The sequence below is a fragment of the Macrotis lagotis genome, chromosome 3, assembly GCF_037893015.1.
Source record: "Macrotis lagotis isolate mMagLag1 chromosome 3, bilby.v1.9.chrom.fasta, whole genome shotgun sequence".
Taxonomy (NCBI): Eukaryota; Metazoa; Chordata; class Mammalia; order Peramelemorphia; family Peramelidae; genus Macrotis; species Macrotis lagotis.
In genome coordinates this window covers 220,503,649-220,528,951 of record NC_133660.1, presented here as the reverse complement: position 1 = coordinate 220,528,951, position 25,303 = coordinate 220,503,649, and the positions used below count along the sequence as shown (strand labels likewise).

The window sequence follows — 25,303 nt, the reverse complement described above, 5'->3', positions numbered from 1 at the left end:
TTAATGTTGGCATAGTGATCAAGCTTGTTTCTCCAAGGGGCACTTTTCCTGGGGTGTTTGGGCTGCCTTCAAAGTCTTATTGTCTTGGGTCTCTGGAAGGTGGGGGGAGGTTCAGATCTTTTTGTAGCTATGGACACCCTTCAATACCACCTTCTTGGCTTTCAAGGCCTTCGACATGGCTTCTGTCTTGGGGTGGGGGGGCAACCGCTTCCTTCTTTACCTTTGCCACCATCTTGGGGGAAAGGGAATGCTTTACTTCTTAATTTCCATTAATTCAATTCCTTCAGAGCTTATTCAGATCTTATATTCTATAGGATGTTTTTCCTATTCCACTTTCCCTTCTTGCCTCAGGAAGGAAATTATCTTGTATTTAGATGATATGTATCTTGTATGTACATAGTTATTTGCATATTGTCTTCCCCTGTATTTTTGTGTGCTCCTTAAAGATAGAGGCTGTTTTTTTGTCTTTCTTTATATTTCTATCATTTATCATAGTGCCTAACCCTTAATGGATGCTTGATTAAATTCTTGAGCGACTGTATGTCAGTTATCCCCCTTGAAGCACTTAGCACAGAGACTTAGAGAGAGTATGGGTTCAGTGAATTTTGAATGAATTAATTGCATTGAGAAATAAGAAGTGTGGCTAACATGTTTTTTATTTTTTATTTTTTTAGAAAGAAAGAACTTTCAACTACTAAGAAAGACCGGGTTAATCACTGCCTGACAATATGTGAAAACATAGTGGCTCAGTCTCTCAGGTAATTAAAAACAGTACATTTTTTATCTGTTGTGTTCTGTAAATGTCTTATTTCTCTCAAAGAACTTAAAATCTTCTAGAGCTTCCATTTAAAATGAACTAATTACTAGGAAACAGTCTTTTAAAACATTTATCATGTTCAGATTAATGCAATTGAATTCACAAGCAACACTTTTATTGCTATTTCCTTCCTATCATTTTATACTAAATAATTATAATCATTTTGCTATTATGATATTCAGTTATATTTTAAGTTTATTGTATTACAAATTGCTTTCACTCAATGAAGGGGTTAATGATACTTATAGCTCTTTCTCTCATAAGAATGTTGTGAGGATAAAATTTAATAGTACATATAATTACTGTGAAATAAAATTATCTTTTATGTGCAAACTTGTCATTTATTCTTAGTTTACAGACTTGGAAAACCATTTCTGACTTGATGGAACTTAACATACTAGACAAATTCCATCAAATCTTTATACAGCAATTTTAGATGCTTAATATATTTTGTGTCTCGTTTTGTAAAAACCTCATTTTCCCCCCTCAATATATTTAGATATGTTAACATACTACTTTGCTACACATACAATAAATAATAAAGTCTGTTTTTATTTGGCTGTTTTTTTTTTTAGCATTTCATGTCTGTACTGGGGTGACTGAAAAAGGTGACTTTCAAACTTAGATTTGGATATATTACTAAAAGGATATCAGGCTATACCTTAAATTGAATTTGTGGATCACTTTTTCATCTGTTAAAAAATTTCAAGTTTGGATGTCTTCAGTGTAGCTACAGTTTATGTACAGAGCTGTTAACAAAGAGGCTTCTGTAACCTTTCTCCTTGCAGAAGAATTCCATATACATATAAAAACATACACACGTACACATGCCTCTAGTTGTAGAACTTTTAAAATATTTGGCAATCTCTTTTGGGTTTAGAGGGGCTGTGTATACTTTCTTAAATCACTTTTAATTTCTGAAATTTAATTTTATATCTGAAAAATGAATAGGTTCGACTGAATGACATCTGTGAATCTAAGTCAGATAATAAATGCTATTAGAATTGTATGTAAATCAAGCTTTACCAAGTTTTGCAGCCCCAAATCCTCTCCTACAGAAAAACGTTTTAGGATCGATGTTTTAATCTATCAGTTTCTGTGAATTCTTTGTATTTGTCATTTCTTATGATCTAATTGTATTCCATTACATTAATATGCCACAGTTTATTTAACCATTTCCCAGTCATTTGAACACCCACTCTCTTTATAGTTCTTGACTTCTACAAAATTATCTTGTTATAAATGTTTATGTATATGTCTGTGTATATGTAAATTTATATGTATGTATATGCATCTGCATCTGCATATATACATCTAGGGAGAAAAAGAGGGGATCTTTCCCTCTCTCTCTTTTACTTCCTTGGGTTTTATCCCTAATAACATTATTAAAAGCTAAGTGTAGTTAAATTTTTTTTGTTAATTGTTGTGCCAAATGAATTTACCTAGAAAGAGGAAAGAAATAATTAATTGAGGAGAAAAATCTTTCTGCTAATATTGCTTGCAGTGGTTTGATAGTTAGAGACATATGGGCATATTATATAAATGTATAATAACAGAAGTCATTCCCCAGTCAACCACTTAGCATTTATTCCAGGTATGTGCTGGGCATTGTGATTAGTATTAGGTATTGGATACAAGAAATGAAGCAATCCCAACTAGCAAGGAATTTATATACTGATAAAGGAGATAACAAAGACACAACTATGTGCAGGATAAACATAAAGAGAATAAATATAAACAAATATAAAGTAGTTAAGATATAATTTAGATAATATTCAAAAAAGAGAATTGTAAATTTTCAATCACCCCATGAAAGAATATTCCAAATTATTAGCAAGAAAAATACAAAGTAAAACAATTGAGCTTTCAATTTATTATCCATCAGATTGACAAAATAGGCTTACTAATGAATGCTGATAGAATTTTGAATTATTCTAGTTATTCTGGGAAAAAATTTTTGAATTATACCTTTCTTCCCTTTTCCCCACTTAAAAAAATAACTATAGCTTTTTTTTTTTTTTTTTTTGCTACTTTTGGTAGAATGATTGAGCTGTTGATACTATCCAGACTTATTTAGGGGAAAATACTTCTTCCTTTCCCTGAGAGTGTTTAGAATTTCAGCCAGCCGTCATTAAATAATCTGATTTTGGTATTTCATCAAGTGTCATCATTGTTTAGGGAATGGAAATGTTGTTATTTGTACTTGACATGTAAAAAGCCCTTTTCTACACTATTAGGAAATGGTTTTAGGGCAGCCAGTTCAGTTTGTACAACCAAATGAAATTTTTAGATTTAAAGGGATTACTATTTTTGAATAATAGTGTCCCTTTCCTCATTGAATTCCAACACAGTCATTCACAGAGAGATCTGCTCACAGTCTTACTAAAAATGCACTTAAATTAATATTACTGAAAACAAGGACTAAAAAGGTTCAATTTGGGAAATTCTGGTTTTTCCCAACTTTTTTTAGGAATGTTATGAATAAAACTAAAATTAACCTGTTATGAGGGAAATATTGAACATTTGAGATTGAAGTTTCTGAGGTCATCTCTTTAGACACTAATTTTTTTTAATCAATGTGACTTACAAGTACAACTTTTTTCTTTTTTTATTTAGAAATTCTCCAGAATTTCAGAAACTTTTAGGCATTGCTATGGAACTCTTTCTTCTGTGCAGTGATGATGCAGAATCGGATGTCAGAATGGTAGCTGATGAATGTCTCAATAAAGTTATAAAAGTAAGAACTCTTTGTAGTGTGTTTACATTTTTTGTATTCTTGAAGACCACATAATAAAGAATTCTCATAAATATACAAATGAAACTGTTGCTAATTTTTTTCATTGATTTTTGTTTGCTCGTGTGTGCCATATTAGGGTATTATAGACATATTGAATTGTTGATTGACTGTTGCTACTGTTGGGTGATTTTGTCTTATTGAAGCATAGTTCATCTAATGTTACTTCAAAGGAATGCTACTGTATTTTTGTTGTTGCATTTTTTAGGTTGATTGACCTAAACACAAGTATAATGTTGTTCCTATGGAAATGATATTATGTAATTATTTAATAGACCTCTTTTCCTTGTTTTGAATTGCTAACATTTTACTCTTAGTCTTTTGCAGAAATTCAAGGACAAATTTTTCTAAGAGCAAAACTTGAATTTCTGCAAAAGACTATATGTATAAAGTTTCGCTGAGTTCCTTAACTATTGAATTTAAAATTTTCTTTTGTTATGTATTAACTCAGTTTTAAAATATTTTTACAATGACATAAACGTTCAGAGAATTATGAGCAAATTGGGATGTCTTTTCTTATATTAGAATTTCCAGTTAGGACTAATTACTTTATCAGACAAGCATCATGTTCTGTAACTGCGTGCTATCTTTGTGATTTCTTTGGAAGCTGCATTTGAATCTTAGCCTCTGCCATTACTATCCAATTCCTACTTATGTTTTGAAGTTTACTGAATGATCTTTAGAATTGTTTTGCAATCTGCATTTCATGTGAGAACAACATGAAGTATATCTGGTTTCACTGACAAAAATAGAGTATTCTTTCTCTCTTGTATTTTATTTACATGGATGGTTTTGTTATAGTTTTACAAATTATTGCCTGTTTATTCTTTTTTTTTTTTTTTACCAAATTGGTTCTTATCTATTTGTAATTTGTCTCAGATGCTTCTTGCATCAAAAAAATTAAAACTTTTTAATTGCCTTTTTTGTCTTGTTCTCCAGACCTGTTACATGTAATCTAACAATTCTTTCTTTTCTTTCTTTTTCTTTTGGTAAGGCTTTGATGGAATCCAATCTTCCCAGATTACAATTAGAGCTCTATAAGGAAATAAAAAAGGTAAGATTCTGTTTTGTTTTGGAGAAGTTAAAATCAAGAATATTTACAAATTGGAGTGACTAGGTTGCACAGTGGATAGAACACTGACCCTGGAGTCAGGAGTACTTGAGTTCAAATCCGGCATCAGACACTTAATAATTACCTAGCTGTGTGGCCTTGGGCAAGCCACTTAACCCCATTGCCCTGCCAAAAAAAAACAACAAACCTAAAACAAAAAGAATACTTAAAAATGTATGGATTGGTATACAAACTATTTACGTAAATTATAGAATTTATTAATTTTTTTAAAAGAAGTTTATCATTGAAACAGTAGTAAATGACTATAGTATTCTACTGTATGATAAATGCAGACTCCAGCTTCTAGTATAAGAACTTGATATATGACAAAAATTGCTGGGAAACTAGAAAATAGAATGGCAGGTATTAGACATAGAGCAACCTCTCATACCCTTCACCATGATAAGGTTGAAATGGGTTCAGGTTTTAGACATAAAGGCTGATACTATAAGCCAATTAGGAGAACAAGGAGTAGTTTATCTGTTGGATTTATGGATGGGAGAAGTTTAAGACCAAACAGGAGATAGAGAACATTATAAAATGCACAATGGATGATTTTGTTTATAATAGATTAAAAAGTTTTTGCACAAACAAAACCAATGTAACTAAGATTAGAAAGAAAGTAAAAAGCTGGGAAACAATTTTTATATCCAGTAAAAATCAGTAACCTCATTTCTAAAATATATAAAGAATTGAGTCAAATTTATAAGAATATAAGTCATTCCTCAATTGATAATTGGTCAAAGAATATGAACAGGCAGTTTTTAGATGAAGAAATTTAAACTGTAGTCGTGTGAAAAATACTCTAAATCATTATTGATTAGTTAAAACAACTCTGAGGGGCCACCTCACACCTATCATATTGGCTTATAAAATAAATGTTGGAGAGGATGTAGGAAACCTGGGACTCTAATGCATTGTTGGTGGAGTTGTGAACTGATCCATACATTCTGGAGAGTAATCCCCAAAGGGCAATAAAACTGGATACCCTTTGACCCAGCAACACCTCTTCTAGGTACACCAGAGAAATCATAACAAAGGGAAAAATAAAGTCACATGTACAAAAATATTTATAGCAGCTCTTTTTGTGTTGTCATAGAATTAGAAATTGAGGGGGTGCTAATTAGTTAGAGAATGGCTGAACAAATTTTGGTAAATGAATATGATGGAGTCCTATTGTTCTGTAAGAAATGATGAGCAGGCAAATTTTAGAAAAACTTGTAAAAATTTGTAGGAACTGATGCTACGTGAAGTGAACAGAACCAGGAGAACTCAACAATACAATGATTAAAGACAGTTCTAAAAAACTTGTAATAGAAAATCTCAGCCATATTCAGAGAAAAAATTATGGAATCTGAATGTAGTCCAAAGCATACTGTTTTTCAGTTTTTAAAATTTGTTTTTTTCTTTCTCATGATTTTTCTGATTCTTCTTTCATGACATGACTAACATGGAAATATTAATTATATATTAATATTAGTTATATATCATTGTACATGTATAAACCAAAAAAATACATATCATTTGGGTGAAAGAGATTTTCACTATGTTGCTTTGGCCAAAAAGGAAAAAATAGAAATTAAAATTTATTGTATATATTTAGTTTTGACAGCTTAGAAATTCTTGTGGTAACCAGTGTTAGCAGTTATGTAATAGGAAAGGTACTGGATTTAAAATCAGATAACCTAAATATGTTTGTCTCCCCTCTACCTCTGATTAGCTTTGTTCATTTTGGCTAAGTCACCTAACCTTGTTTTGTTTCTTTACTTGTAAAATAAGTTTTATAATATTTATTCTACCTACTTCACAGGAATGATGTGAGTTTCAAAAAACTTTCAAAGTATATTAGACTGTAAAACAGTATATTTATATGAGTTTTTGCAGTCAAGTAGCTACAGTATATGTATAACTTATTTGTCAGCAATATACCTTTACTTGTGTAAAATCCTTAAGTGCCAGAGAGTATGTTACTACTCATATGCAACCCATTCTTTATTACATTTCTTAGAATGGAGCTTCTCGAAGTCTGAGAGCTGCTCTCTGGAGGTTTGCTGAACTTGCCCATCTGGTTCGACCTCAGAAATGCAGGTAAGCTATTTTGCTTTACTGTTCAATTTAATTTATTTTGATTTTTGTCCAAGGCAATAATTTCTTATCAGTATATATTCAGGTAAATCCATGATTTTACATGGCTCTTCCCTCCACTAGTGACTTCCACCTATTTATCCCTTCTCATCCTCTGTAATGCTTGTCTGTGTCTTTGTAGAAATCCTTGTTAAATTTTGTGGGTACTGATGATCATGCTGTCAGCTTGTCCATGTCTTATTATCTTTATTTCCACTACATGAGTTGCCCACCTTTTCTAGTCATACATGTCTTTGGTGATATCTTTTATGTTCTTTCTCTCATCTAGGCCATAACTACTAATATTACAAACCTTATTTACTTTAACTCTACTTATTTCCATTGTCTCTTAGATCACTTGGAATCATAAACATATGGTATCTCCAAAGTAAGATTTTTATTAGTGTATTTTTTGTCCTAGACCTTTCAGGATTTCATCAGTGAGGGAAAAGCCCTCCATGCACATTATAGTAGATCAGCACCTTGTCTTTAATTTATAATCTTCAAGAGTTGTTTGGCGGTACATTAGGGCTTAATTACTTAATATTGGTGTCACAGCCTTTTATACATAAGGCAGGACTTGAACCCAGGTCTCCCTGACTCCCAGGCTATCTAATATGCCACAACTGCTCTCTTTGAAAGAGCATAATAGCATTCACCAAATCAAAATATATATTGAAAATGCTATATCTGTTTTTTAAGGGCAGCCAAATCTTAGATAAGGAAACCCAGTAGGTGTATAGACAGAATTCCTGGAATGATGCCAAAAATCAGTCAACAAGTATTTAATTATGTGTCTCTTTAGTCTCGGATGCTAGACTAGACCTGGAAATGGAATCCCCAAAGGAAAAGAGCTGTTGCTCCCCAGAAGCTTGCATTTTAACTGGAGATAGCATGTATGTGATTACATATCCATGATATATGCAAAGTGACGCAAGGGCGTGGCATTTCCCTTAGCTCCTGATTTGATTGTGAATTCTAAAGGCTTCCTTGGAAGCTGCTTCAGTGGAATCATGAATAGTAGGAACTCTGAGAATCAGAGGGGAGGAGTGAGTGGATTCCAGGAATGAGGGGTGAATAGCCATTGTAGAGAGAGATGAAGATGGAGTTTGGATGGACTTGTGTGAAGAACTGCAATGAGTTCAGTGTGGCTCTACCACAGAGAGCATGCATGGGGAATAATCCATAAAAAAGACCAAGATGATAGGAAGGCATCTGGTGCTGAAGACCTTTAAATGACCAACAGAATGGTTTATATTTATTTGATCCTAGAGGATGAACTTTAGGAAGATCACATTATCTGTGGATTTTGTAGCTTGGGGAGAGACTTGATTGAGGAAGGTAAACCAATTAGAAAAGATAGGGCCTGAGGGCTTGAACTAGACTGATGGCCTTGGGAGTTCATATAAGGGTATATCTGCAAGAGATGGTGTGGTAGAATGACAAGATATAGAGGGTGAATGAGAGTGAGGAGTTAAGCTTGATTGAAGTCTGAATCTGGAATGACTGGAAGATTATTATAACCTCAGTAGTCAGAGAAAAGTTCAGAAGAGGGATATTTTTTTTTTGGTGGGGGATATTGTGTGCTCTATTTTTGATGACATTAAATTTGAAATACATTGAAATATGTAGTTTAAAACGTCCAGGAGGCAATTGGGTTCAATACTGGAACTTAGGAGAGAGAGAGACAGAGAGACAGAGAGAGAGACCGAGAGAGAGACCGAGATCGAGACTGACCAGGACTGGAAATAAAGAGTTATTGGTTTAAAGCTGGTCACTAATCCCATAGGAATGGTTGAGATGAGAGATTACAGGGTGAAGAGAGAAGAGGACTCAAGATAGAGCTCTAGGTTGACAAGGTCTTGTGAGGCAGGAGGAGAGCTGGGAGGGAGTGTCCTAAAAACCCAGATGGAGAGGGTACCCTACGTGTGGTGTTGGAGGTCATTGGTTGTGACCAGTCATAACACAGGGGCCCTCTGAAGTCTGCTACTCACCCTTTGACAGAGGGATGGCATATTTCTTTTTGGACATGGCTATTACATGGATTTGTTTTGTTTGACTGCTTATTTGTCACAAGGGACAGTTTTTTTTAAAAATTGGGGGTGGGGGAGAGGAGGTAAGTGAAGAGTGATCATATTGCCAAAAAAAAGATAAATGAGTCAAGGAAGCATTTTTAAAGCACAGAGGAGATCAGAAAGAAGCACCTAGTGATAGCATTTCTGTGCTCTGGGAGCTCTTGTGATTTCTTGTTGCCTCCAGGATAAAATATAAATGTCTCTCTTTGGCATATAAAATCCTTCTAATCTATATCTTTATTATTTTTCCAGGTTTATTGTCCATTGCTTTCAAACTTACTTTACATTTCTGACCAACTGACCTACTTGATGTTTTTAGTATATGACATTCCATTTCTCAACTCTGTACCGTACTGCTGAAAAATACTTTGTATGTACTTTTCTTTGTTCATCCCTCAATGGGACATCAACTCCTTGAGGGCAAGAGCTTTGCTATTTTAGTCTTGGAATCTCTAGGACCTGTCCTGTTTAGAAGGTGCTTAATGAGTGCTTATGGAATGATTGAATAAATGGGGAAATTGTGATGAAGGAGCAATATACTTGAAAAGTTACAAGTGTAGTACATAAATAGTGGAATGTCTTTATCTTCCCTGAAGACCTTTTGTTTAGAGAAATTTAGAATGATCCTTTAAAAAAAGATATTAAATTTTGCAGTTTATTTTTCTCAATCTTCATTTCTCTACTTTTTTATTTTACTTTTTTGCAAGGCATTGAGTAATGTTAAATGACCTGCCCAGAGTCACAAAGCTTGGTAATTATTAAGTATCTGAGGTTGGATTTGAACTCAGGTCCTCCTGACTCCAGGGCTGGTGCTCTATCCACTGCACCACCTAGCTACCCTTCTCTATTTTTTTTTTAACAAGACTAAATTGACTCTTTGCAAAGTTCTTGTGGAAATAGTTTTGTGAATGTATTAGCTGTTTTTGTCAAGGAAGCAACCTTTTGTCATTTATCACTTTTTTGCAATAGTGATAATATTTTGTAATTATTTCGTTTCTTTGTCTAGTGTCTTCTGAGTCTTGTTTGTGGCAATAAATGTAGTAGAAAGAACTCTGAACAAGGAAGATGATTAGTTTTGTGATCCTCACAAATTATTTAATTTCTCTTAAGTGTCATTTAAAAAAATCTTTTTTGTTTTTTTTTTTTAAGTTTTTTGCTAGGCAATGGGATTAAGTGCCTTGCCCAAGGCCACACAGCTAGGTCATTATTAAATGTCTGAGACCGGATTTGAACCCAGGTACTCCTGATTCCAGGGCCAGTGCTTTATCCACGGCGCCACCTAGCCTCCCCCTAAAAAAATGTTTTTAATGGAGTTCATTTTTATATTACCTCAGATGTTGTGAAGATCAAATGAGATAATATGAGATTTATGTCTAATATTTTTTAACTTAAAATAATTCACCGTGATAGTGCTTTATAAAGCATAATAACTTTGTGAGGGAGATAGTGTAGTGTAGTTCTGACTTTATATTAAGTTATATGAGATTCATGACTTGCCCTACTAAGTGTTTAGATTGGAACTTCAGTCAGGTTTCTTGACCTCATGTTGGCTCTTCCACTGCCACACCTAACACTATTCTATGCCTTCCTTTCTGTGTCTATAAAATAGGGACAGTAATCTGTGTTTCATAGAATTGTTTTTTTTTTAGGTTTTTTTTTTTTTTGCAAGGCAAATGGGGTAAAGTGGCTTGCCCAAGGCCACACAGCTAGGTAATTATTAAGTGTCTGAGACCGGATTTGAACCCAGGTACTCCTGACTCCAAGGCCCGTGCTTTATCCACTACACCACCTAGCTGCCCCTCATAGAATTGTTTTAAGCTTCAAATATGACAATATGTGAAGTGTTTTGTAAATTAAAACATTTACATAAAGGCTAACTTCTCTATAAATGAAATTTTCTTCTGCTGCTGCTATTGCTGCTTTTACTACTTTTACTACTACCCCCAATCCTCCTCCTCCTCCTAATCCTTTTATTCTACTGATAGCTAGATAAGACATTTTATAGAAGCTGAACTTTTATGCTTTTTCTTTATAAATAGGAAAGTAGTTAGTGTAATGTGTTATGCTTTAATTCAACTTATCCGTAATTTTAATTTCTTCTGTGTGTGTGTGTTTGCCACTTTGGATTAGTGTCTTCTAACGTATTCAATACTATTCAGTTAAAAATGTTAGCGAATTATAAAATCTCAGAATAGAAAGGGAACTTGACTAATGTGTATTTCAATAACAATCTCTTGTTCAATGCCACCAGCCTTTGTGTAAAAATGTTTAAAGGGGAGGGGGTGGAGCCAAGATGGCGACTAGAAGGGATCCAGTCTTAGGAGCTCTCTGATAAAATTCATCAGCTAAGGACTCTTAACTAAACTTTCGAGAGACAGAACCCACAAAGGGACCCAGTGAGGCAGTTCTCCTACTCAAGGTAACCGGGAAAAGAACAGAAAGGCTCTGCTCCCCGGGATTGGAGAGGCAGCCCGCCAGAGGGGTGGCCCGCCAGAGCTGAAGAACCTTAGCCTCTCGGAGGCAGCCCCAGGGCGCTGGGAGTCTCAGCTCACGACAGCAGGGGAGTCTCCTGAGCTTCACCCCGAGGAGCACCGGGCACAAAGTGGGGGAACAGCGGGGGACCTCTGCCAGAGCAAGCACCGGGAGCCCAGCCCTCAGGGCACACAGCAAGCAGCATCTTCTTTCCCCAGCCCTGATCCAGGAAACAGAAGCAGGCGGAGCCTATAAGCAGGAGCCCCCAGGGCATGAGCCCATTGAGCTGAGGGAGGGGAATGAAGAGAGACTGCCTAGCTCTGTCCTCTGCTCCTGAAACAGGACTCAGGGGCTCTGACCACATTCAGATCCTGATCGCAGTCTAGGCCCCCCCATAGAACAGCAGCCCTCCCACCTCAGCCCCTTGGCAGAGGGGGGCGCTTATGGTCATTCACAGACCAGGAGGGAGGACAGAGCTTCACACACTGAGACCCTTGTGGGAGTGCCCCAAAAGCTCAAGAAACACCCCAAACCAGGCCCAGGCTGGGAAAATGAGCAAGCAGAGAAACAAAAAGAAGACTATTGAGAAATATTTTGCAAATGAGCCCAAGAAGGACCAAAATATTCAGTCTGAAGATGAGGAAGCACAAGCTCCTGCATCTAAAGACTCCAAGAAAAACAGAAATTGGGCTCAGGCTATGATAGAGCTCAAAAAAGACTTTGAAAATCAAATGAGGGAGTTGGAAGAAAAACTGGGAAAAGAAAGGAGAGAGATGCAGGAAAAACATGAAAATGAAGTCAGCAGCTTAGTCAAGGAAATCCAAAAAAATGCTGAAGAAAATAGCTTGCTAAAAACCAGCTTAGGTCAAATGGATAAAACAGTTCAAAAAGTTATTGAGGAGAAGAATGCTTTAAAAAGCAAAATTGGCCAGATGGAAAAAGAGATAAGAAAACTCTGAGGAGAACAAATCCTTCAGACAAAGAATAGAATTCAGGGAGATTGATGAATTTAACAGAAATCAGGAATCAATACTTCAAAACCAAAAAAATGAAAAATTAGAAGAAAATGTGAAATATCTCATTGAAAAAAACAACTGATATGGAAAACAGACTTAGGAAAGATAATTTGAAAATTATTGGAATACCTGAAAGTCATGATCAGGAAAAGAGCCTTGACATCATTTTCAAAGAATTACTACAGGAAAATTGCCCTGATATTCTAGAAACAGGGGGCAAAATAGAAATGGAGAGAATCCACCGATCCCCCCGAGAAAGAGATCCCAAAAAACCAACCCCTAGGAACATTATAGCCAAGTTCCAGAACTCCCAAGTCAAAGAGAAAATATTACAAGCAGCCAGAAGGACACAGTTCAAATATCGTGGAGCTGCAGTCAGGATCACAGAGGACTTAGCAGCAGCTACATTGGAAGCTTGTAGGGCTTGGAATACAATATACCGGAAGGCAAGAGAGCTTAGAATGGAGCCAAGAATGAACTACCCAGCAAGGCTGAATGTCCTCTTCCAGGGAAAAAGATGGACTTTCAATGAACCAGGGGAATTTCAAAGGTTCCTTTTGGAATGGCCAGAGCTGAACAGAAGGTTTGATCTTCAGATACAGGACTCAGGTGAAGCATGGAGATTGGAGGAGAGGGGGGAAATATGAGGGACTTAATGAGGATGAACTGCATGTATTCCTGCATAGAAAAATGACACTGATAATACTCATATGAACCTTCTCAGTTAATAGAGCAGGTAGAGAGTGCTTTTATAGTTGAAGCACAGGAGAAAGCTGAATTGGAAGATAAAATATGGTGTAAAAATGGAGTCAATAGAAAAAAAGGGAAATGGAATGGGAGAAAGAAAAAGGAGAGGGGGAATAGTTCAAGATATTTCACATAAGATTTTTTTTTTTATTACAATGAGCTATTGCAATGATATGGAAGTGGGGAGGCAAGGGGGAATGAGGGAAACTTTGCTCTCATCAGAGATGGCTAGGAGAGGAAACAGCAAATAAACTCAATGGGGTATAGACATCTGGAGTAAGAAGGAGGGGGGAGCAGGGGGAAGGGGTGGGGATGTGAATAAAGGAGGAGAGGATGGACCATGGGGGGAGAGTGGCCAGATATAACACATTTTCCTTTTTTACTTCTTGCAAGGGGCTGGGATTGGAAGGCCTGTACAGGACCATAGGGCCAGGTGGATTCTGGGCCTAAGGGGTGGTATGGGGGCTCAGGGCTTCTTGGCCCCAGGACCAGGGATCTGTCTGCTGTGCCACTCAGCGACCCTACAGCAGAGTCATAGTGAAAGGAGAGAGAAAATAGAGTACATGGTAGTGGAGAAATAAGAAAGGAGGGAGTTGCGATCAGCAATGGCAATGGTGGAAAAATATGGAAATAACTTTTGTGATGGACTTATCATAAAGAATGAGATCCACCCATGACAGAGTTGTTGGTGTTGGAACAAAGACTCAAAGCACGTTTTTTGTTATGATTATTTGGGGGGAGGGTGCAGGGCAAGTAGGGCTGTATGGCCTGCCTGGGGCTACATAGCGGAGTGATCTTTGGGTGTCTGGGGCCGGATTTGGACCCAGGTGCTCCTGGCTCAAGGGCCAATGCTCTGTCTGCCACCCAGCCACCCCTACTATTATTACTATTTTATTTTATTTTGGGTTTTTTTTCTTTCTTTTTATTTTGCTTTTTGCAGGGCAGTGGGAATCGGGTGGCTTGCATGTCACACGGCTGGGTGACTGTTGGGTTTACGAGGCTGGATATGGACTCGTGGCTCCAGGGCTGTTGCTTCGTCCATTGCGCCACCTGGCCATACCTACAATTATTACTATTATTATTTTTTTATTTTAATTTTTTTCTCTCCCCTTTACTTTTTTCGCCCAAACAAGTCTATCTATATTCATGGGGGAGGAGGGGTATTTTGTTTACTTGGTAAACAAGAATATTTTATTAATGTAAAAAAAAATTGTACAAAATGAGAATAAAAATAAATTTAAAAGGAAAAAAATGTTTAAAGGGGGAACCCCATGATCCCCTGAAACAGTACATTTTGCTTTTGGATAACTGATTCATAGGATGTTTTTCTTTATATCAAACTTAAATTTACCTTTACACCTTTTTTTAAGTTTTTTTTTTTTTTTTTTGCAAGGCAAATGGGGTTAAGTGGCTTGCCCAAAGCCACGTAGTGTCTCAGGCCCGATTTGAACTTAGGTACTCCTGACTCCAGGGCCAGTGCTCTATCCTCTGTGCTACCTAGCTGCCCCAACCTTTAAAACTTATAACCCAAGACTTGGTTCTTCTCTCTGGGGCCAAGTAGAATAAATCTAGATTATTTTCCATAAAAGTCTTTCATATATGATAGGAAATTGTGTTCCCACTGAATCTTTTTTTTTCTAATTGTTAACCTTCCTCGATTCTGTTAATTGATGGTATGAACTTGAGGTTCTTGGCTGTCCTGATTGTTCTGCTCTGGACATTCTTTGACTTATCAATATTCTGACATTGTACCACCCAGAGGAAATGTTCTTTGAGAGCACAGTAGTAGGATTGTCTCCTTGTTTCCAGAAGCTGCTTATTTCTTTTTCTTTTTTATGGTTTTTGCAAGGCATTGAGGTTAATGACTTGCTCAAGGTCACACAGCTAGGTAATTATTAAGTGTCTGAGGTCAGATTTGAACTTGGGTCCTCCTGATTCCAGGTCAGTGCTCTATCCACTGCGCCACCATGCTGCCCCAAGCTTTGTGTTTCTTGACATCTTCTAAGATTAAATAAGATTTGGGGAAATTGTCATTGCTGAGTCATACTGAATTTCTCCTATGTCTTCAAAACTCTCTAGACAGGATGCTCTTCTTAGACTTGTTCAGTTATTTAATAAAAGATTTTATTTTCAGTTCCAAATTCTTTCCCTTTTTCTAGGAAGGCTGGAAATAAGATTTTTATGATACATATGAAATTATGCAAAACATTTTTGTATTATCTATATTTCCTAAAACAAAGTAGGAATAATAAAGGGAACAAAACGTAACTCAGTCATTACTCTGAATTTATCAGTTCTCTATCTGGTGGTAGATATTATGGAGTTAATTTTTTGAACTCAATTGTAAGCCTTTACATTTTTCCTTATTAAATTTCATCTAATTAGATTTAGCCTAAGTTTTAAGCTTGTTGAGATGGTTTTGGATATGAGTTGTTATTCACTGAATTGGATTTCTCTCATAGATTTGTGTCATGTTCAACTTTCATAGACATAACTTATAGGCTTTTAAAGGAGTCTTTGATAAAAATATGAAGTGTTATAAAATCAAACAAAGATCCACGGAGCATGTCATCAGAAACTGAACCATCATGGTTTTTCAGGCAATTCCAAATCAATATAATTATGTTGTGTACAATATAATAATATTATTGTCTTGTCAGCATTGCTTCATGTTGTCCTGATAGTTTCTGAAGCTTTTTTTTTTTTTAGTTTTTGCAAGGCAGTGGGGTTAAGTGACTTGCTGAAGGTCACACAGCTAGGTAATTATCACACAGTTAGGTAATTGTGTTAGGTAATAAAAGTTTCTGAGGCTAGATTTGAATTCAGGTCCTCCTGACTCCAAGGCCGGTGCTTTATCCACTGCACCACATAACCATCCCTGAAATGTTTTACTAAAATCTGTACTATCTTCATGTTTTCTGCTTAATTTGGTCAAGAAAAGGAAATTGACATGACCTGTTGTTGATACAGCCTTTCTGTCTCTTTGTAGTCACTACTTCCTTTTCTTGATGTTCACTAACCATTCTCAGGAAGAACTGGGGTCAGGCTAACAATTGACCTAAATTTTGCTTATTCCACTGACTTAGGTAAAGTGAGAAATTTGCTCTTTTCCAATTTAGAGAATAATGTTTCAGAATCACTGCATTATCACATGTGCCAAATCTTTTAGGTTCACTGGGTTGCATTTCATTTAGTCCCGATGATCAATCTGATGAAGAGCCAATGGACTTCTTCCTACTTATCTTGGTTGCCAACTCTCTATTAATCATATTTATTTTTCCTTTCCAACATACTTCTTGGAGAAAACTAAAGCAGAATCTTAGTTAAAAAGTTTTCTCTCCATCATACATTATTTTCATCTTTTCTATCTGCCCAGTAGTCTAGTTGCTTCTTTGAGACTTTTTTAAACCACAAAAATGGTAAATTTTTTTGTATTGTTTTACTAGATCAACTCATTCTAAATTCTCCTTAGACTTTTTTATAGGATCACAGAAATTTATTTTTAATTTGTTTTTGCTATCCATCTTTTAAAAAGTTATATTGATTGATAGGTTATCTATTCACATATGTATTCACCAGTATCTTGTTCTCTTTAGATAATTTGCAGAATATTGAGAATAAAGCAAAATAATCTTTTTTCTGCTTCTTGGAAGAGTACTAATAGAGGAATTAGGAAGATCTTAGTTCAAATTTGGCCTTGGGTGCTTACAACTATGGAACTCTGAGCAAATCATTAACCTCTCTCTCTATATATAAATATATGTATATATATCTTAGTTTCATCAATTGTAAAATAGGAATAACAATAACCCCAACCTCCTAGGGTTGTTGTAAGGCTCAAATAAGATCATATTTATAAAGCCCTTAGTATGGTCTCTGGATTCTCTTTCCTTCCTTTCTCCACTGGAATTGGTTTATTTGCCAAGTCAGTATTTTATTCTTGAGAACTTCTTGTTGCTCCTTAGATGGCTTGTCCTTTACAGTTATAGGCCCTGGACTGTTATTTACCCTGGTTTGAATCTTTTGAAATATGTTTTCCCCAAATCTGGTGTCTATGTCAGACCATGCTTTTCCTCTTCTGAAAAGAACTCTTTCTTTTTTTTAGGTTTTTGCAAGGCAAATGGGGTTAAGTGGCTTGCCCAAGGCCACACAGCTAGGTAATTAAGTATCTGAGACTGGATTTGAACTCCCAGGTACTGCTGTCTCCAAGGCTGGTGCTTTATCCACTACACCACCTAACCACCCCTGAAAAGAACTCTTAACATGAAGTAGTCATTCCCTCTCAGGGTTTTTGATTTTTCATTTCCATTTTTTAAAGCAGTTCTTGGTTGATGAGGGTCGGAGTCATAATGTCAATCTTTTTTTTGCTCTCTTTTTCAAGGAAGGAAATGATCATTATTATTCAAGAAATTATTAGCTTTTTTATTTTGAAGGAAAATGGAGCTAGCAGATAGATAATTGATTTGACATCCTCATCTGTTTTGTTTCTTTTTTGTCCATGTGGTTTTGAAAAATACACTAAAAGACAATATTGCTTTTGTTTCTGCCTCCTTTTATCTTCACCCAAATACTTGGCTATCATGCTTGACTCCTATATTTTCCCCACATATATGTATTTTCTTAGCATACAATTGTTCTCTTTTCTACTTTTGTCTGTCCTTTTTTCTTTTGAATAATGTGCACCCTTTCACAGCCTTATTCCAGTCTTGGATCCCATAAGGCAAAGAAGCCATGATTATCCTGCAAAAGCAAATTTGTCTCTTACGAATAAATATCATAGAAGTTTTTTTATTTTCACCCCATACTATCATATGTTAAGATTTTTTCTTGTTACTATTAATAGAAGGAATAATTCTTATATTTTCATGTTTACAGACCATATTTGGTAAACCTTTTACCTTGTCTTACTCGAATAAGCAAGCGAACAGAGGAATCTGTACAAGAGACTTTGGCAGCTGCTATACCGAAAATTATGGCATCTTTTGGCAACTTTGCAAATGACAATGAAATTAAGGTATGGTTGCTTTTTTCAAATGCATGAACTTGAGACCCATCCCATATAGATTTGTGGTTTGTACGTCTTGAAATTTGTTGCTAATAAGTATGTTAACATAAATAAAGTTGCTGGTGAAATTTCAAATTGCTTCTTTGAATTGGGCTAATTGGAACGTCATAAGATTAGGAGATTTTCACTTGTAAAATTAATTTTTTTAAAAGTATCATTTTAAGGTTGCCATTTTCAGACACAGAATTTAAAGATTTGGGGATGTGTATGGTGCTATTTTTTTGTAGTATTGAACTAATCTTTTAGCTAGTTAAGGGTATTTGAATATTATGCAAGCTAATAACTGGGAAGTAATAGCAGAAGTAGGGTTTTGAGTCACTTTGATCACTTTTTTTTTCCTCCTTAGTTTTTGTGGAATAAGGAGTTGGACTAGATGACCTGATAGGTCACTTCTATGTCCAAATTTTAGAACTTATGAAAGGTCATTGGCATCTCTTTGTACTGTAACTACTAAATAATGCTGGTCTTGAAGTCAGGAGGGACCCTCCTCTGAAAATGATTGAATATATGACTACATTATTTACCTTTCTCAGTTTCTTCAGCTGTGAAATGCAACTATTAATATCTGGAGAACTTATTATATATATAGTTGTTTAATGGTAAGAGCACATAAAGAAATTAACCAGCCTTTAAGCATTGGAGAAATAACAGTTATCATTATTATTGTCATTGTCGTCTTTATCATCTTCATCATCATTAAGTCTGTCTTCTTTTAGATCCCTTAAGCATATGAATTTTTCTTTATTTTTTTAAGGCACTGGGGTTAAGTGACTTACCCAAGGCCACACAAGTAATTATTAAGTGTCTGAGGCCAGATTTGAACTCAGGTACTTCTGACTCTGGGACTGGTGCTCTATCCACTGCGCCACCTAGCCACCCCTGGATTTTTCTTTATCTTTGATGTTTAATGTCTAGTGGAAAAACTTTATTTCTTATTCTTATATTATTTCCTTTATTTGAATGTTGTGTGTGTGTGTGTGTGTGTGTGAGAGAGAGAGAGAGAGAGAGAGAGAGAGAGAGACTCTTCCTCAACAAGGACTTAGTAAGGAAGTAAGTGGACACCAGTTGGGACTCATATCCAGACATTCATAAAGAATTATATTCTAGGAGCTCTGATGAACAGGGAACATGTAAATTATTAAACCCTTGAGGGTCTCTTTAGAATGGATAGTTAGGAATTTTTCCTTGGTGAGGGCAGTTAAGAACACTGAATTGGGGAATGAGAGATGTTAGTGTCTGTTCCCTGCTTTACCACTAATTGGAAATTATCCTTCCTGTTACTCAGTGTTCTCATTTGTAAATGGAAGTGAGGAGTGTAACAGTAATAATTTTGTTTCTTTTTCTTCTCTGGTTGTGGGAAAGACAGTCAATTTTTTAAAAATATCTAATATATATATATATATACAGAAAATTGTTTTATTGCCTTGAAGCACCTAACCCAAAGCCTTTCATATAGTGGGTACTCAATGAATATTTGCTGAACAAAGAGATGACTTGAATGGTTCAGGACAGGGACATTAATAATTAATTAATAATTGATATAATTAATTGATAATTAATAATTCATTCTTCCTATAGTGATTATTTCTTCTGTATAACTATGGATCTTTTCATTCTCAGTATGTCTTAGCACAGTCTGTAAATAGTCCCATTGTTTTCATTGTATGAGCAGCATGCATTAACAGAATCATGTTGTAGAAGCCGAGTTGGAAGGAAACTGTAGTGACCCTTTTATCCAGTTCTCATTTGACTAATGACCCATTTGACCCTTTTGATTTCTGGATAGATTAAGTGTCTTGCCCAGTGCTGTACAGCTAGCAGTTAACAGAGATGAAACTTAGTTTTTTTTTTTTTTTTTTTTAGGTTTTCGCAAGGCAAATGGGCTTAAGTGGCTTACCCAAGGCCACATGGCTAGGTAATTATTAAGTGTCTGAGACTGGATTTGAACCCAGCTACTCCTGACTCCAGGGCCGGTGCTTTATGCACTAAGACACCTAGCCACCCCTGAAACTTAGTTTTTAAGAACCACTTGTTTTGAGATTTAAGTCTGTTATGTCCCTGGGATTAACTGTTGAAGGAACAAAGGGCTTTTATACTGCAGGCAAAACACTTAAGGGGACAATATGATGACATTCTTTATGTTGATGATGGTTGTTTAGAAGAAGGACCACTTTTTTTTTTAAACTTGACTTTAAAGAACCCTGAGCAGAATTAGGAGTAGTAGTTAAAAGTTGATAAAAGTAGTGTTAATATAACTCTTATATAAATGTGGATCACCTTTTAGGTAGTGGTGAGTTTTCGATTCCTTGAAGTCTTGGGGCACTAGGTAATCATTTGATAGATCACTGCAGTACAATTTCTGCCCTGGTATGGATAGGTTAGATGGCCTTGCAGCATTCTTCCAATGCAGTGTGAAGAATTCTAGAACTCATTCGGTTAAGTGGGATGAGAAAGTCCTGAAACTTTGTGATGTTTTGTCGGTCAGTCAGCCAACATTTATTAAATGCTTATTCCTGTTCTTGGATAGTTCCTTACGATGGTATTCCCTAGTTTGATGTGTTCCCTGGAAATAAGTTTTGGCTCAGTAATGGAAGACTATTCTTGAAAATTGATTGCTTCAAATTTGTTTCTTTGAAAAAGGATTTGGAAATTTTTTAATGAGGAAGTTATCTCTGGAGGTAGCCAGGTGACTCAGTGGAAAGAGTACCAGATCTGGGGTTAGGAAGGCTCATATTCTTGAGTTCAAATCAAGCCTCAGACACTTATTAGCTGTGTGATCCTGGGGAGGTCATTTCACCCTGTTGACCTTAGTTTCCTCACCTGTAAAATGAACTGGAGAAGGAAATGGCAAACCCCTTATCTGTTAGATCTATGGAAAGGGGAACATTTTTATGACCAAAGGAGATAGCATTATAAAAGACAAAATGGATAATTTTAGTTAACATTAAATTGAGAAGTTTTTCCACAAACAAAACCATGGCAACCAAGATTAAAAGGAATACGTTAAATTAGGAAACCATTTTTACAACTAGTATTTCTCACAGAGGACTCATTCCTAAAATATAAAGAGTACACACACACACACACACACACACACACACACACACAGAATATATACATATAGAGTATATATAGAGATTATATACATATAGATATAGAATGTATATATATATAGAGAGAGAGAACATACATATATATTTAAAATATATATATATATATATATAATATATATATATATATATAATCAAATTTATAAGAAACCAAATCATTCCTTGGGAAATCAATGGTCAAAGGATATGGGAAGACAATTCTCAGATGAGTAAATTAAAGCTGTATAGTCATATGGAAAAATTGTTCTAAATCATTATTGATCAGGGAAATGCAGATTAAAACATCTCTGAGGTAACACCTCACCCATCAGTCAGTATGACTAAAAAGGAAAATGATTAATATTGGAGGGAATATGGGAAAACTGGAACATTAATACATTGTTAGTGTTGTGAACTGTTTAAAACTTTATGGAGAGCAATTAGGAATTATTCTCAAGGGGCAATAAAACTGTATACCCTTGGATCCAAATAGGTCATGAAAAAGTGTAAAAACCCCTCAGATATAAAAATATTTACAGCAGTTCTTTTTTAAGTGGCAATGCATTGGAAATTGAGGGAATGCCCATCAGTTGGGGAATGGCTGAACAAGTTGTGGTGTATATGTGATGATGTAACACTACTGCACTATAAGAAGTCACGAGGGACAGGATTTTTGAAAAGCCTGGAAAGATTTGATTCTGAGAGAGATGAGCAGAACCAGCAGAACATTATACACCCTAACAGGAACATCGTGTGATGATCAACCATGATGGATTTGTTCATTTCAGCAGTACATCATAGATGACAATTTAAAAACATTTGTGATAGAAAATACCAGCCATGTCCAGAGAGGGAACTGTGGAGTTTAAATGAAGACCAGAGCTGGTTATTTTCAGTTTTTAAAAGTTGCTTTATGTATTGTCACTTTTTAAATGTTTTTCTTCTGTTTGAATTTGATTCTTCTTTCATATCATGATTAATATGGATCTATGTTTAGCATAATTATACTTGTAGAGCTTGTATCAGATTGCTTTCTGTTGGGGAGGGGGGTGGGGAAGGGAAGGGAGGGAGGGAGAAAATTGTAAAACTCAAAACCTTGCAAAAAAATTGGTGAAAACTATTGTTGATATAGTTGGATAAACAATTAATAAAATTTTTTTTTAAAAAAAGAAAATTCCATGAATAGTGTGGTCCATGGGGTCATGAAGAAGGACTGAACATCAACATATATTCGTAGGGAATATAAAGACAAATGAAATAATCCCTGGCATCAAGGAGATTTCTATATTATTAAGGCAGAAACAACTTCTATATATAAAAAGATTGTGCAAAATATATATACAATAAATACAAGGCAACTTTGAGGGTGGAGACAGCATAAGTTAGGTAGATTGGGAAGGATTTCATATATGTATTTCATATATAGAAGTTGACTCTGGGTTTAATTTGAAAGGAAAAAAGGAATTCTAGTAGTAGTTGGAGATGAAGGAGGTGTTTCAGGCATAATGGATAGCCATTAAGCAGAATGTTCAATTGGTGCACAGCCTACTTGTGGATAAGATTACCAGTCAGGGAACAATAGCTACTATGCGCAAGATACTGTGGATATAAAATATAAAGAATGTAACAGTCCCTGCTAGTAAGGAGGCTAATACCTTATATTGTAATGAAGCAGATAACAAGTATATTTATAAGTATGTACATAAAAAGAAGAAATAGTCACATATGTTTATCTGTTTATGTGTGTATGCACATGTGTTTGTGTAACATTAAATTTAAGCTATCCAGTATAATGAAGAAAGAAAATTATTAATAATGTAATGTGTATTTTAGACACAAGTTTGCCAGAAATAATTATATTTAATTTATCATTGTTCTGTATGCCAAGCATTTCTGATTTGGAGAGAAAAGTCCAAATTGGTAAAAAATTTTTCCCCCTTCCTTAATCTGTCCTTCATTTTCTCTCACATGAGACTTGGCTTCGAGTGATTTGAGGTAACAGAAGAATCTTGATAGGATCTTAATATCTTTAATATTTTATTTATTTATTTTTCCAACAACATGCAACAATAGCTTTCAAACATTTTTTTTTTTGGCAAGATTTTGCTTCCGTCCCCCTGACAAAAATATAGACAGTACATGTATAACCATTCTAAACATAGATCTATGTTAATTGATCATGATATCTTAAAATATGGTTCCTTCAAATTGTAACATTTTATAATAATAAATAACAATGCTGTTTCTTTCTTGTCCATTACAGTCAAGTCATTCAAATGTTTTCCTGGAAAAAATTGACTTGCCCCTTGGAATTAGTATCTTCATCCTTTCTCAGAAGAGATGGGTGGGTCATACAGCCTTAGCTTCAGGGGTTGGTGGGAAGAGGAGGCTGCTCCTATTCTGATCAATAGCCCATCCACTTAAGGATTTGAAAGGAAATTGACTTAAATAAGATGAGGTATTATTTTGTTTTGGTTATCATCCTAATTGTCAGCCTAACGTGTCTCCCTAAGAAAAAGGCCTCCTTTTGTCCCAACTTGCCTTCTAGCCTAGAAGGATAAGATAAAGATATTTTAGACCATGGAACTAACAGTTTTACTATTTCTAGAGAAACTAACAAGAACATTTATGTTGTTTCCGCAGGAACATTCAGTTTGAAATGTTTAATAGTACTTTTTAATGTTTGGCTGAAGCTAAAGGTACTGGTAATTATTTGCATTGAGATAATAGATTATTAGGTTGATAAGATTGTCACCTAAGGGAATAAAGAAGAGGGTCTGAATCTTGGGGAATACCCACAGATGTGCTTGAAGTATAGATGATGAGCAAGGAAAGAAAACTTTAGAGACTTTCCAGACAAGTAAGGTGCAAACCAGGAAAAACTAGTATCAAGAGTCTTAGAGGAGCAGGTGATCATTTGTGTTAAATGAAGTCAGATAGTTTGAAAAGGATTGAGAATTGAGTTAAATAATCAGATTCAGCAATTAAAGAATTATTGATAATATTAGAAAGAGCCCCTATTTATTGTTGATTTTTTTGTTGGTCTTGTAAGCACTTTTTTCTTGATAGAATTTATATTAGTATTTTAGGAATCCATGATTTTAGTCTTTGATTGCCTTCTGCCATTTTCTCCTCCTTGACCCCTTCCTATAGGGGTCCTTTATCCTCTCCATAAACAAGGTAGCAGCCCATTCCATCAGATTAACTTTTCTATCAACCCCCTTTCTTACTTATTTTTAATTTCTTCCTGTCTACTGGCAGCTTCCTTCTTGCCTACAAACATGCTTGTGTTTATACCATCTTCCTATTACACTTACTTGATCCTAGTTTTCTCTGATAACTTTTGTTCTACATCATTCCTGATTTTTGTGACTAAATTTGTTAAGTATGCCTTCTCTCCTCTCAGTCTCTTAATTCTGCAGTCTGGTTCCTAATAATGATCAAATCTCCCAATCTGGCTCCCAGTTGGACCAAAACTATTTTCTCCAAAGGTACTACTGATCTCTTACCTGCTAAATTCAATGACTGCCTTTGGGTGACACTGTTGATCTCCCTCTTCTCCTTTATACTGCCTTCTCTCTAGGTTTCTGTGACACTTCTCCGTTCTCCTTTCTGTCTGCCTGAACCTTCCTAATCTCTTTTGCTGGATCTGCATCCAGGTCAAACTGTTAACAGTAGATATCCCTTGGGCTCTGTTTGGAGCCTTTTCTCTTCAGCACTATTTCACTTGGTGGTCTTATTAACTCCCTTGGATTCAACTCTTTTTCTTCATACAGATGATTCTCAGATTTTTTTTTGACCCAGCCCGAACCTTTCTCCTGACCTCCCAGTTTGAATTTCCTATTACTACCTAGTGAATATCCTGAATTGAATACCTCATAAACAACATAAACTCAAGATTTACTTTTCCTGACAAATTATCTCCTCCTCCTAACTTTTTTTTGTTATTGTTGGAGATGCCACCATCTTCCTAGGCCCCCAGGCTTTCACCCC

General features: G+C 35.5%; 1 protein-coding gene across 6 annotated transcripts in view; it reads left to right on the top strand.

The window, feature by feature from the left end:
• Positions 1–25,303, top strand: part of HTT (huntingtin) — a 222,910-nt gene that overhangs the window by 29,986 nt on the left and 167,621 nt on the right. For all 6 annotated transcript variants that reach the window (XM_074229870.1, XM_074229868.1, XM_074229867.1 and 3 more), the window contains exons 2-6: positions 675–758; positions 3,434–3,554; positions 4,606–4,665; positions 6,731–6,810; positions 18,032–18,170. In XM_074229870.1, coding sequence (XP_074085971.1) covers positions 675–758; positions 3,434–3,554; positions 4,606–4,665; positions 6,731–6,810; positions 18,032–18,170 — 484 coding nt within the window. The remainder of the gene's footprint in view (positions 1–674; positions 759–3,433; positions 3,555–4,605; positions 4,666–6,730; positions 6,811–18,031; positions 18,171–25,303) is intronic.